The sequence below is a fragment of the Neofelis nebulosa genome, chromosome 1, assembly GCF_028018385.1.
Source record: "Neofelis nebulosa isolate mNeoNeb1 chromosome 1, mNeoNeb1.pri, whole genome shotgun sequence".
Taxonomy (NCBI): domain Eukaryota; kingdom Metazoa; phylum Chordata; class Mammalia; order Carnivora; family Felidae; genus Neofelis; species Neofelis nebulosa.
Window position 1 is genome coordinate 150,256,562 of NC_080782.1, and position 14,488 is coordinate 150,271,049.

The 14,488-nt window shown below is 44.8% G+C and overlaps 1 protein-coding gene across 3 annotated transcripts in view; it reads right to left on the bottom strand.

Annotated features, from left to right (window-relative positions):
- Window positions 1-8,564, bottom strand: part of RNF130 (ring finger protein 130) — a 146,194-nt gene extending 137,630 nt beyond the window's left edge. Inside the window, exon 1 of one of the 3 annotated variants that reach the window (XM_058739678.1) lies at window positions 7,862-8,564. In XM_058739678.1, coding sequence (XP_058595661.1) covers window positions 7,862-8,315 — 454 coding nt within the window. In that variant the 5' untranslated portion in view covers window positions 8,316-8,564. The remainder of the gene's footprint in view (window positions 1-7,861) is intronic. The other 2 variants (XM_058739688.1, XM_058739668.1) reach the window with 2 other exon arrangements.
- Window positions 8,565-14,488: the final 5,924 nt, after the last annotated feature.

The window sequence follows — 14,488 nt, forward strand, 5'->3', positions numbered from 1 at the left end:
ACGGCTATACAGCTGGTAGGTTACCTCTCCTGCTTTCATTCACCCAACACTAATAACCAGTCCCACCCTACTACGTTCCAGGTGCCACGCTAAGCACTGTGTACACACGGGTAGACACAGCAACAGCATCCCCGCCCTCATAAACAAACAAACCAGATATATAATTTCCAATCGTATAGAGGGCTCTCAAGAAAAAAGACACTAAGTGAGAGACTGGAGAAGCCTGAATTCACATCCACAAAATGAGGACACGGTACCACCTAGGGCTGTTATTAAATGACAGTCCATGTATAGTACAGTACTTGGCACCCTTCTCAGCCCACAATACGTGAAACAATATGTGTTAAGTACCTCACTGCCTGGGGTAAACCAAGAGCACCAAAGCAGGAAACACTCTCTCAGTGTGTCCTTCTTTCCTTCATCAACAGAAATCCTACACTTTCTCAAGTCTGAGTTCATGGCTAGATATCTGATGTGGGTCTTTTCTATATCCATTTCCCTCCTCAGCATGTTATTTTCTTTTACCTCCTTAAACAAGCTATCTCTACAATAGCTGTTTTAACACCCTAATCTGCAACTCTAGCATTTGTTCCATTTCTGGGCCTGTTACTACTGCCTATTTTTGCCTGGTTATGGGTCATAGTTTCCTGTTTCTTAGCATGCCCAGTAATTTCTGACTGGATGTTGGTCTTAGATTTTATGTTTTTGGGATCCAGATGTCACTGCATCCCTTTCAATATTGTCGAGCTTTGTTCTGGACCAGTTACTTGGAATCAGTCTGATCCTTTTCAAGTTTGCTCCTAAGCTTTGTTAAGTGGAGTCCAGAACAGACTTTCATTTAGGGCTGATTTGGCCTCGCGTGCATTAGGCAGTCTCCCTACACTGATCAGTAAGAGTATGAACTATTCCAAGCCCTGTGGGAACTCCAAGAATTCCCCCTGCTAATTTCTGACAGTTCTTCATAAAATGTGCAGATCAGTACTCTGGCCAAAGACCCGTGGGGACCCCTCACAGCTCTCCAGAGTTCATTCCCTGCGCGACTCCCTCCTCTCCCTCCTCTCTCGTATTTTACCTCCTTGCATACTCAAGTCTGTTCAAACTGCCTTGGCCTCCTAGAGCTCTGAACTCTGTTTTGGCAACACCAGGTTCCCTTTGGATTCCCCTTCCTTGCACTGCAACATGGCAACTCTCCAGGCCGTAAGTAAGCTGGGGCAGTCATACAGCTCCACTGTTTATTTCCTTTCTCTCAGGGATCACTGTCCTGTACTCTTTGTTGACCTATTTCTAAAACTGCTGTTTCATAACTTTGTCATGTTTTCTAGTCATTTAAGGTGGGGAAGTGAACTGGTCCCTTTTACTCAATTATGGCTAGAAACAGAACTAACCAAGCTTGACTTCAAATTTCCACATTTTCAATGAAACTCTTCTAGACTACAAGTCCAAGTCATTTTCCACTTTTCTGGTCTTCGTGCCATTCACGACGCAGCACACTAACAGAGGCCCTACAGTATACTCTGTCCATCAAGCCCCCCCGCCACTCCCACCCCTGCCCCCAACACCTTCCTACAAAGCCTGCCATCAGTTTCACTACCAGACTCAACACCGCTAGACTGAATGCAATCACAGATTCCAGTGGCTTGCTAGTGCCAGGCACAGTCCTAGGTGCTGGACTGAAACAAGGAAGACATTGTCCCTAACTGCCAGGAGCTCACAGTTTGTGGCAATGTAGAAATCAAACTCTCAGCCATAAATTCATAACACAGTTTTCAACGGGGAAAAACTAAGGTAGAAATGAACTTTTAGCACAAAGATCGTCAAACATTTTCTTAAAGCTCCAGAGAGTAAGTAGCCTAGGCTTGCAGGCCACATAGACTCCTCTGTCACAACCACTCAGTTCAAAAGCAGCCAAAGACATGTGAACAAACGGCTATAGCTGTATTCCATAACTGTGTAAAGTAACAGGTGGCTGGTCCCCTGGGTGTAGTCTGCAGACCCCTGCTTTAGAACAACATCCACCAAAACAGCCTGCACCATCTTCTACAATGGTATGTTCTGTTTGTGCCATCCAGACAAGGCCCTCCTAGGCGGGCAGTGCATACAGCACCTTCTGCACAAACTATAGCACTGGTACAACTCAAGCACAGAGTAGGTACTTACTGTTTTTTTCTTTTCTTTTTTTTTTTTTTACTTATGCTGCTTTGCATTTGAAGAGCTCCCTTTGTTTTACTTAAAACTGCTTCCAACAGTAAACGAAGCTGCATTTGCAACAATTCATAGAAAATAATAAATGTCTAGTGCATAATATAAGGATGATAAAACAAGCAAATGTTGATGGTCCTGAAAAACAGTTTCATTTTGCAAGTAAGTCAAGACTACCATATACTTAAATACTCAAAAGAATCTGCTCTGGGGACTACCCATTCATCCCACAGATGGCCTAAAACACTACTAGACTTCTCTCTTGAAAAATATCTAAAGAGAGAGTTCACAAGCACATAAAAAAGAATGGCCTCAAAAGAACTTTCAATTGTGGTCAAAATTCAAGTCTATCTAGAAAAGACAAAGATTTGATACACTGCACATCTTTTTAAAATTGATCAATCAAAAAGATCTTACAAAATAAATCTTACAAAATAAATGCTAAGTGTTTCAATTTGTTTTCACTGCTGCACAATATGTGTGTGCATATATGTACACCAACGGATAAACATATGGTGATGTGACTGGTTTGAAAAGACGACCACTCTCTTTAATAGGTATATTCTGGCAGGTTTGTTCAAAAAGATCTGTCCTTGGGTGCCTGGACGACTCTGTCAGTTGAGTGTCTGACTTGATTTCGGCTCAGGTCAAAATCCCAGGATTGTGGGATGGAGGGAGCCCTGCATCGGGCTCTGTGCTGAGAGCATGGAGCCAGCTCGGGATAGTCTCAGTTTTTCTCTCTTTCTCTGCCTCTGCCCCTCCCCTGCTCATGCACATTCTCTAAAAATAAAAAAATAAGATTTGTCCTACCACTTTATAGTCACACTTCAATCAAGGTGGAGGAAACTTAGAAGTCATTTAATCTAACCTTCCTTCAAATGAAGGATTTTTCTTTTATAATGTTCAAACAGTGCTCTGTGGTTTGTCCATCTTTTTTTTTTTTTTTTTAACGTTTATTTATTTTTGAGACAGAGAGAGACAGAGCATGAACAGGGGAGGAGGAGAGAGAGAGGGAGACACAGAATCCGAAACAGGCTCCAGGCTCTGAGCTGTCAGCACAGAGCCCGACGCGGGGCTCGAACTCACGGACCGAGAGATCATGACCCGAGCTGAAGTCGGACGCTTAACCGACGAAGCCACCCAGGCACCCCGGTTTGTCCATCTTTTAAAAATCACATTCAGAATCAAACATAAACGAGAGGTGTACCTGGCCTCATGAAGCAGGACCAGTGCTGCCCAGGAACCAGACACCCAAATTCAAGACGACTAGAGAGGGTCTGTCCTGCAACAGGCAGCTAAGCTTTATCTCCCTTCAACTCCTTTTTAATGCAGGTGATTTTTTTTTACACCCCAATTCGGTGCTATGTATTTTTTCCTATTCACTTTTTTTCTTAGTCTCAACCCACCATTCCACACACTGAGATCCTAGGGATTCAGCAGGTCAAATAGATCATTTAAATATGCCATGTCTTTACCAAAATCACTGGCACAGCAATCAAAGATCTTCACAATGTGAAGAACAGCAGAAGGAAAAACTGAAGGCAGCAAATATGAACACAACCCTTATGGGAAGCTTTGCCATTAAGAGAAATAGAGGATAGGATGGTAACAGAAGAGTATTTGGTGGGAAGGTCAAATGTGTTTTTAAAAAATATTCAAATATTTATATGCCAATGGATCATCCAAAAGTGAAGGAAAAATACAGTGTGTGAAACCATTTTCTCAATTGTAAAATTCAATATAAATATATTGTATATATCTCCTTTATCTGCTTGCTTAGTTATTTATGTTAAAATCTGGTTTTTAGAACCTCCAGCTCCTTTTGAATTCTCTTTCCTTTCACAGTCCCTGTTCCCAGGATCATACCTACTATTTCTCTGAATATTTTGAAATCTCTATATCTAGTAGTCCTTGCCTTTGCCATTATGAATTCTAACATTACATGATGGCTTTCATCCAAGGTCTTATTTCCACATCAATATCCTTTACTCTTTATCAGAATTTAAAAAACCATGTTCAGGTTTAATGGATTCATCCAAAAGAACTACTTTCTTAAACCTAAAAACCTAAGTTTTGCTTTTTTTTTTTTTTTTTTTTTGTATCCATACGGTTAGCAAGATGCCCCCCTTCCCCCTTCCCCACAAAAGTTGATCATTTGGTAAAACTGTTAAGGCTATAATATCCAATCCTCAAAATTTCTATGCAAAGCAAAAAGTGGCTCATACCAGATTCTTCCCACCAGCACATCTGCATATACAATGACATCATCAACACTGGTCCTTCTCCTGCCCAACCCCCACTCCAGGCTCAGACAAAAAGTTAGTGTGCACAAACACAGAGCACATTTACAATGTCTGCTCCCCAGTAGGTACTAGCTAGTTTACATTTGTTTCTAGTTCTAAGCTCACCCTTTGAGTAAGCAACTGTAATCTGCAAATAAATACAAGATATGTTCCTTCAAAGGCCCATTCCTAAAAATGAATTATCAGTAAACATATGAAATCTGTTAACACCAAACAAATGAATCTCCATTCTATTCAATCTGCATTCTATTTAGTGACAAAGAATACGTTTTCAAAGTACAACACTTATTGTTTTATAAAGTTTAACACTTTCTAAAAATGTACTTTTAAAACACTAAAGAATCTAAAGAAAAAGCTGTCTATTTGCCCTTTAAAGGTGTAGAATAAATAAATTTCATCCAGTTATTCATACATGTCTAATTGATAGTAGCACTACAAAATAAGAAAGGTTTCTAATATTTCACAAACCAAGTCAGAGATTTAAAATGAGTCATCATGTTAAGCTCTAGGAAAATGTGAAATTATTTTGTCTTTATATTCATTACTACCAAACACTTATCCTAAAAAATGCACCTTTGTTAATTTCACATCTAGGGGATTATGCAACTCTTGATCCCAGGGTTGTGAGTTCAAGCTCCACACTGGGTGTAGAGCCTGCTCAAAAAAAAAAAAAAAAAAGATAAAGAAAAAAAAATTTTCACATCTATTGCGCCCAGCTACTTCTGCCAGGAATTCCGTCTCGTAACATTTTTTGCTTTGTAATTTGAACATTACTTTGTTTACTGTCAACACACAGGAAGTCCTCAATAAACACGCTAAGATTCTCTTCAATTCAAAATTATAAGAGCATAAAAGGTCATAAGAACTGTAATATTTTTTATTAAAATATAAAATTTTGAAATTCACTAAATCAAGAATAGCCACTTTTTTTTAACTGAGGTATAACAGATGTAACGCAAGTAATCGTAACAGACTTATACCACCATTGTTGTTTTTAAGATACATTCCCAAGTTCCTGCTGCAAAAGTAGGAAAATGTCCTGGATTTCATGATTTACAGGTATACGGATGTATAAAGGCCCTAACTAGCACTTCAGGAAGAAAAGGAATTTTCATCTGTTTTGTTCACTGCTGTTGCCCCACCACCTCTCCAGTGGTACACAGGATTTCAATTAGTTATTTGCTGAACTGAAAGCACCTATGTGTGCAGACCCCTCAGTAGGAAGTCAGACCCAAACCACCTGTAGGACCTCACCACTCACACCATGAGAAAACATGCAGCAATCTCATGTTGTGCAAATAGAAAATGAGCTCCTAGAGAATGGAGAATAGGGAGAGAAGACAGACACTGAAGGCAACCGACCCCAGACTCAGCGTTCACACACTGCCCTGACGTGTTCACATTGAGGGGTGTCTAAAACCTCACCAATTTAGACATTCATTCAGGTTGACAAGTCTCGTTTTAAGAATGCAGGGACCATTCATACCTGTCAACAATCTTACGAGGTAAATATGTCATCATTCCATTTTGTGGAGGACACTGAGGTTATGTGGCCAATTTACTTTCCCAGGGTTACGCAATGCTCTCCTGGTGTCACATAGCATATGCACAGCACAACTCAGAACCTTTACTTGTACAGTGATGCTACCTCCCCAGGGATAAGGAAACAGGACTAACCTTCCTCTACACATCAGTTGCATGTTAGTTCCCAATACTCTTCTGTTCAAACACCTACAACAAGAGTTCTCAAAGACGGGGCTTTTGTTTGGGGATGACAAGCAAGCAACAAGTAGTTTTACAACATGGGACCCTTTGGAGGCAAGAATCTAAAGTGAATATCGTGGATTTGGGGTGCCCGAGGGAACCAAGCCCTAAAGACAAACCAAGTATTTCAAAACCCTGCACGGGGCCAACTCTTGCTCCAGAACAGCTTGCCTCTCTCTCTTCCTCTTCCTCCCCTTCCACGTGACCCTCACGGTTCTCCGCACCAGAAAATAGGCTACCATTGTTAGTGCCATAGTTTGGCAACATTATGTGATCCAACTACAGTGACTGGCACAGAACAGGCACACAAATATTTACTAAATGAACCAAAGACCAAAGTTGTTTCTGCCCGCAAGCTGGGACCCTAACTGCCATTTTTAACAAAGTGGAGATGAGAATGCATTTTAAGCACCTGACCGTTGGTGTAAATATGAACTTTTACAAGGCACTTCTAAATTGGGGGCAAACTAGAGTGAAAGACCCACGTGATTCTTTTTCCTCAGTACACAGATAGCTTAGCACTTTAGCACACACAGATCTCAGAAGAGGCATGATGTTTTAACATTTTAGAGTATAAAAACAAACATCATTACCTTATTTAGACTGCCTTGTTTAGGTCATCTTAACATGAATAGCAGCTTAAAAAAAAAAATCCACTCTCAGCATTCTCAGGATGAGTGTGGGGGTGGAGAAGATAGCAGACATTTTCCAAAAAGTTCGCAGTGGGCAAAAAAACCAAAAAACAAAACCCCCAAAAAATATCAAAAGGAAAAAAAGGTTCCTTTAAAACATGACCAGTAATTTATACAAATATACGTTTTGTATACAAATAACTAAACGGAGCCAGTGTTTATAGGAAAGCATGAGCATACGCCAAATGGCTTCAAAGACAATTCTTGAAAATTTTATCTATTTCCCCTTCGGTCAGCACCCATGCCCTGAAAACTTGGCTACTAATTCCAATTGGTATCAGATTCTTCATAATGTGAGATTTTCAGGCGTCAAATTACAGTAAAACTACTGGGGCAGAACAGGAGCCAAAAGCAACAGGGAAGATGCCCATTTTCCTCTACCAACCTCCTCCCACTTGCCACTTAAGAAAAACGGCACGTTTTTACGTTAGAAAAGGGCCTTCATCCTTCGAGATCTAATTCAGCGTTAAGTCTGGGATTTCGGGAACAAACCTGCCGATTCAGAAATGCAGGTTAAGACCTCCTCCACCATGAATTAGTTTTGCGCTCTTCCACCACCTCCTTTGTCTGAACTGTCCCTGCAAACTCGCAGACCCATGCCCTCCTGTAAACAAGCTACCTAAACGAAAAGGAACGTTTTGTAAGTCCTTCTAAGAGAAGAGGAACCCCCCACCCTCACCCCCCACCCCCCAAAAAAGCGTCTGGAGCCTCATTCCCACCCGTGGGCAGGCCGGGCTCCACACGACGGAAACCTGGACCCCGGGGCCGCCGGCCGAGCGGAGCCGAGCTGCGAGTCCGGCCGGGGTGGGTGGGGGCGCTGAGCCCGCCGCCCCCGCGCCCCGGCTCCCGGGGGCCGCCGCCCGCCCCCGCGCCGGCTCCTTCTCTCCGTGCCCCGGCACTCACCTCCGTGGATGGGCAGCGGCGCCAGCACCTGGCCGCGGACCTCGGCCTTGGGCGAGTCGAGCCCGTAGCGCCCGCGGTCGATGCGGAACGTGAGAGGGGCGCCGCGGCCGGGCTCCTGCACCGTCACGTTGATGAGCGCCGTGTAGTACTCCTGGCTCGCGTTGTCCGCCCGCGCCGGCCACAGGCTGCAGGTCAGCAGAGCGAGCGCGGCGAGCCGGGCCGGGCCCGCCCGCGCCGCGCCGCTCATCGTCCCTCCGGCCGCCGCCGCCGCCGCCGCTCGCGGACCGGGCTCCAGGGCCGGCGCGGAGAGGCGGGGCGGGCGCGGCCGGCGGTGCGGCGGGAGCGCGCGCGCGCGGCCTGCGCGGGGCCGGGCACGAGCACGGTCCTCCTCGGCGCCGCGGCCCCGCCGCTCGCCGCCCTCACGTCTGCGGCCCGCCCGCGGGGACGCGCCCATGGGCCCCTGGGCGAGGACGGCGGGTCAGGCAGCTCGCGGTGGTCTCCTCGGGGCCCCCTGAGGGCCGTGGGGACGGGCCCACTCCATCCCACGGGTCTGGTCCCGCCGACTCGGGGGCGCCTCGCTTGGCAGCGGCTGGGTTTGGGAGGCGGCTCCAAGAGGATGCGCCTGAAGCAGGGTCTGTGAAACACAAAGTCCCGCTAGCCCGGCTGCCGCCTCCGGCGCGCTCGCCGCCGCTCTGCCCAGGCCCCTCCCGGGGGGCCGAGCGGCAAAGCGCAGGCCTGGGGCTCAGCCCCGCCCCCGCGCGCTTGCGTGCGATGCCCTGCTCGCTCCCGCCCGCCTGCACGAGGGCCGGAGCTTGCACAGCCATGTCCGTTAGTCCCGGCGTGATGGGCACAGGGTGCGGAGCCGGGGAGCTTTATAAAGGCCTGTGGAAAAGTTTGCGACGAGAATGCAAAAAGAAAAACAGTTAAAACTTTACAATTAATTTTAAAAGTTAAATGTCTGTGAAGAGTTCAGATTTCAGCTGGTCAACTACCAGTCACATGTAATTGACACCAAGGAACGCAGGGGAGGGGATGTGCCTCTATAATGGGACGCGGGGGACCGCAACACCCAGAACTGTAAGAACACCTGTGGGGTTGAGAAGGCTGTCTACAGGAGATGAAACCTCCAGATTTTCTGGATAAAGAGGAGATTGTAGTGAGACCTGCCCAGCCCACAACACACACACATCTTGTCAGCTGTGTACCCTTCTAAAGCATAAACGACAGAGTGGGATGGGTCTTGAGTCAGGTGTGGCTGAATCCAGTAGCTTATAGAATGTTAGGCAGTGTACTCATTATTGCTCCCTGATGAGGAGGAAGGATAACATCTTTTTTTTTCTAATTTAAATTTTCGTTAACATACAGTGCAATATTGGTTTCAGGAGTAGACTTCAGTGATTCATCGCTTACATACAATACTCAGTGTTCAGGTGCCCTCAATACCCATAGCGCATCTAGCCCATCCCCCACCCACCTCCTCTGTCAACCCTCAATTTGTTCTCTATCATTAAGAGTCTCTTGTGGTTTGTTTCCCTCTCCTCTCTTTTCCCCATGCTCATCTGTTGTGTTTCTTAAATTCCACATATGAGTGAAATCATATGGTATTTTTCTCTGATTGACTTATTTTTGCTAGTTCCATCCACGTTGTTGCAAATGGCAAGATTTCATTGTTTTTGATGGCTGAGTAATATTCCATTGTGTGTGTGTGTGTGTGTACCGCATTTTCTTTATCCATTCATCCGATGGTGGACATTTGGGCTCTCTTCATCATTTGTCTATTGTTGATAATGCTGCTATAAACATTGGGGTGCATATGTCCCATTGAATCTGTGTGTATGTATCCTTTGGATCAATACTTAATATAGGATAGCATCTTCTGACTGGCCCCGCCTGGATTCCCTGCATCCTATAGTGGGAAGGGGTGGAGTCAGCCTTGCCCAACCAAATGTACTGAGTATCCCAGAAAGAGGCCACTTCCCAAAGGAAAACTGAGGCACTGTTTCCAGGCAAAGGGTGTGGATGCAGTGTTGGCTAAAATATCAGATGTCCTTGGGTGACTCTTAGCAATGTCCTTCACAATTTCTCCCTCTAAATCTTCCCTTCCTTCCTCACTGCAATCATCTGTCTAGTCTGTCCTGGCCATATTGAGGCTGGCTTTATTTACTTGCCTCCAGGATGTACAGCCCCTAGACCAAAATAACCAGGCCTCCTCCCTGGGCCTAGTGCTTGAAGAGGTATCTACTTTGGCCCTCCAGCAGCTGGACTCCCTTCTCACAGAGCAAAGAGTTCTTGGGACCAAGGTACTCATGTTCAGACACCTGAGACAGGGAGTTCCCTGCCCAGATAGCCCCAGGCCTGCTGGGGGTCTCTGGGCTCTGCTCTTACTTGGCATGCCCTGGCCTGCCTCTGCTTGCCAGGCTCATTCACTCTACTCCCTTGTCCTTACAAGGGACTTTCTTTCTTTCTTTCTTTCTTTCTTTCTTTCTTTCTTTCTTTCTTTCTTTCTTTCTTTCTCTTTAAATTTTTTTTGTCAATATTTATTTATTTGGGGGAGAAAGAGAGACAGTGTGAGCAGGGGAGGGGCAGAGAGAGAGGGAGACACAGAATCTGAAGCAGGCTCCAGACTCCAAGCTGTCTGCACAGAGCCCAATGCAGGGCTCGAACTCACAAACTGTGAGATCATGACCCGAACTGAAGTCAGACGTTTAACCGACTGAGCCACCCAGGCTCCCCTAAAAGGGTCTTTTAAAGCATGTGGTACCCATACTTTGAATCTGTCAAGTAGAGAGTTGCTTCTAGAGAACTTACAACACTTCTCTGGCACTTTCCAATCGCCCTTTAAAATAGAGTGGGATGAGGTGGTCTCTGTGCATAGCCTCAGCAGGTATGGACATCTAGGGCATTGGTAACAACACCTTCATTTGGGAGTGTAATTGTTTTTAATTTTATGGACAGTTTCCTTTAGGAAAAGAGTCTTTTCATGTATAGTTGTGGTACAAAGCTACCTTTTTAAAATTGCAGTAAAAAAATACAAAAAACAAACAAAAAAAAAACCCAAAATCATCTTAAACCGTTTGTAAGTGTTCAGTTCAGCAGCATTTGGTACATTCACATTGTTGTGCAAGGATCACCACCATCCATCTCCTAGACTCTTTTCATCTTGTAAAACTGAATTTCTGTCCCCATTACATAATAACTTTACACTTCCCCCTCCCCCAGCCCCTTGGAACCACAATTCTATTTTCTGTTTCTATAAAATTTCACTACTCCGGGCATATACATACAGACATTTATAGACCCACATACATGGAGTCACACAGTATTTGACCCTTAGGGTGTTTTGTTTTGTTTTGTTAGTATTTGACCTTTCGTGACTGGATTATTTTACTCAGCATAGTGTCCTCCAGGTTCATCCATGTTGTAGCATGTGTTAGAATTTCTTTCATCTTTAAGGATGAATAATGTTCCATTGTATGTATACATCACGTTTTGTTTATCCAAGCACTGATGGACACTTGGCTTGCTTCCACCTTTTGGCTACTGCAAATAATGCTGCTATGAACACGGGTGTGTAAATATCTCCTCAAGATCCTGATTTCAACTCTTTTGCATAAATACCCAGAAGTGGGATTGCTGGATCATATAACAGGTTCTATGTTTAATTTTTTGGGTAACTGCCATACCATTTTTCCGTAGTGGCTACACCATCTACAGTCTCCCCAACAATACACAAGGGCTTGCATTTCTCCACATCCACGTCAACACTTGGGACAAAACTACCCTTTAAAACATTCAGGTAAAAATAAATAAGTAAATAAATAAAACATTTAAGTGAAAAAAAAGTGAGTGGATGAAAAGTATTAAGTAAATAAAAGCACAGGTGGTATTTGGCTATGGCAGATCTCACGAGGAGTGTGTGTTCAGGTCTGACTGAGGCCCACAGGGGTCTAGAAGGGAGATACCCATAGGCCTCCCTCCTCTGTGGGGCTCTTTCTCTGGCTCCACACATGACTCTCCCCTCCCTCTGCTCCCATCTTCCAAGAAATCCCAGGTCACCCATAAGCCCCATCTCAAATTCCCCTTCTCCTCAGAGTTCCAGTGGGCCTAGTTCCCAGCCTTCCATCTCCAGGTGCTGGGAAGGAAGGGCTTCAGTCCTTTAGAAATGTGTCTGGCTCCTCTGGGAGCAATGTCTACCTTCCCAGGGCCATAAACAGGGGTAGCCTGTGTATAAAACATGCTACATAGCATGGGGGGTAAAGCAGGGGTGGGGGGGCAGCTCCAGGGATCAGAACCCAAGCTGGGTTCCCTGGGCAGTGTTGGAAACCTCAAAGGATTGTCCAAAATTTCTCTTCTTCCTCCTCCCCCATCTCTTCTTCCTCTTCCTTTTCTTTCTTTCTTTCTTTCTTTCTTTCTTTCTTTCTTTCTTTCTTTCTTTCTTTCTTTCTTTCTTTTTTAATTAAAAAAATGTTTTTTTTTTTTAATTTTGAGAGACAGAAAACAAGCAGGGGAAGAGCAGAGAGCAAGAGAGAGACGCAGAATCCGAAGCAGGCTCCAGGCTCTGAGATATCAGCACAGAGCCCAACGCAGGTCTCAAACTCACAAACTGTGAGATCATGACCTGAACCGAAATCAGATACTTAGCAGACTAAGCCACCCAGGTGCCCCTCTCTTCCTTTTCTTTCTCTAATGGCACAGGATCCCCTCTGGTCCTAGTAAGGCCCTGATCTTAACTTATTATTTATGGTTTCCCTTATCACTACCCCTCACTCCCCTTGCCTGCCCACAGGTAACCATATGAATGCGCTTAATGTAGATCTCTTGTGTTCTCCCCAAATGTGTGGTATTGTTTGGTGTACATGTGCTTCTTAATCATTCAACAATGCTGGTTATAGATGCCATTCTATTTCTCATTCTCTTCATCTAGCACCTATATTGGTATTTTATGCCTTTTTCTTACACTTATTTATTAAATATTATATTGAAATATAACATACCTCTACTAAAGTGCAAAAAATCTCTTTTTTAACTTTTTATTTATTTTAAGAGAGAGAGATAGAGAGAATGAGCGGGAGAGGGGAGAGAGAGAGGGGGACAGAGGATCCAAAGTGGGCTCTGCACTGATAGCAGCAAGCCTGATGCGGGGCTCAAACTCACGAACTGCAATATTATGACCTAAGCCTAAATCAGATGCTCAACCAACTGAGCTACCCAGGTGCCCCAAAGTTTGCAAAAAAAAAAAAATCTGTATATACAGTTCAACAGATATTTAGTAAGTGAAAATGCCATTGTAACCACCATCAAGATCAAGGTGGAGGACATTACCAGCACCGCTGAAGCTTTTCTGGGCTTCTCAGTCATTAGCACCCCACTATTCTGATTTCTGGTACCATAGGGTAGCTTGCCTGTTTCTGGACTTTATTGAAATAGATTACAATGTGTGATTACACAATGCATACTCTTTATTGTCTGGTTTCTTTTTCTTAACATTATGTTTGTGAGATTCTTTCTTCTTTTGCATGTAGTAGTAGGAGGAGCCTCTCTGTCTTTGCTGTATAGTATTCTGCAATTGATTTGTCCGTTTTCCTGTTGATGGGGATTTCTACTGATTTCCATCTGGGGCTATTCTGAGCAGAGCTGTTTTGAAGACTGTGTGTATCTTTTGGTGGACAGGTGCACGCCTCTCTGAGAGTGTATACTCTGGAGTGGAATGACTGCATCATAGGGTAGGCACGGAGTTAGCTTTGGCCCTCCCTTCAGCCCTGAATGAGCCTCTCTTTTTGTTTCCCTGCTGGGGCTCTGTCCCCTGAAGGTCTTGGTCCATATTGGCTGTCCCTGCCACTGCTGCTGATTATCAACATCCTGTCCCCTCCCTCCTGCCAAACTATGGCCACAGATGAAATTGTGGAAACCCAGTCCAACCCCATGGGATAGGCTAACCTAGAGGATACACAGTGTATCCTCTAGTATCCTCTAGTATCCACAAGGAACACACTGTGATCCTGAAGTTGGAAGAAATGCTACAGGGGAAGAGCCCTGCTGGGGACATCTGGACTGTATAAGAGACCTGTTTGAACACTGGCTGGGCATTTTCACATTCATATCAGATTTGCTGTCTCCTCCTTTTGAAGGACCCAGTGGCATGCCATGGCAATGGCTGTGAAGGAAGATGGTGGAAGGACAGTCCCCAGGTCCCCAGAGTGCAGCCTCTGGGGCTGCACTCTGGGGCTGCCTCTGGGGCTGCACCGGGGCCAGCACATGGAAAGGGTATTTTAGGAAGTGCAAAAAACATTTTTATTTTAATAATTAAATGTTTGCTTTAATATTATCGTATTTGTTTTAGCAAGTGATTTTGCTTTTCAATGATAGTAATGTCAACTGCCATAGAAAAGTGAGGTGTCTTGGGGTGCCTGGGTGGCTCAGTCAGTTGAGTGTCCAGCTTTGGCTTGGGCCATGGTCTCACGGTTCACGGGCTCAAGCCTTACATCGGGCTCTGTGCTGACAGCTCAGAGCCTGGAGCCTGCTTCGCATTCAGTGTCTCCCTCTCTCTCTTTGCTTCCCCGCAGCTTGCACTCTGCCTCTCTGTCTCTCACTCAAAAATAAATAAACATTAAAAAAATTTTTTTCAAA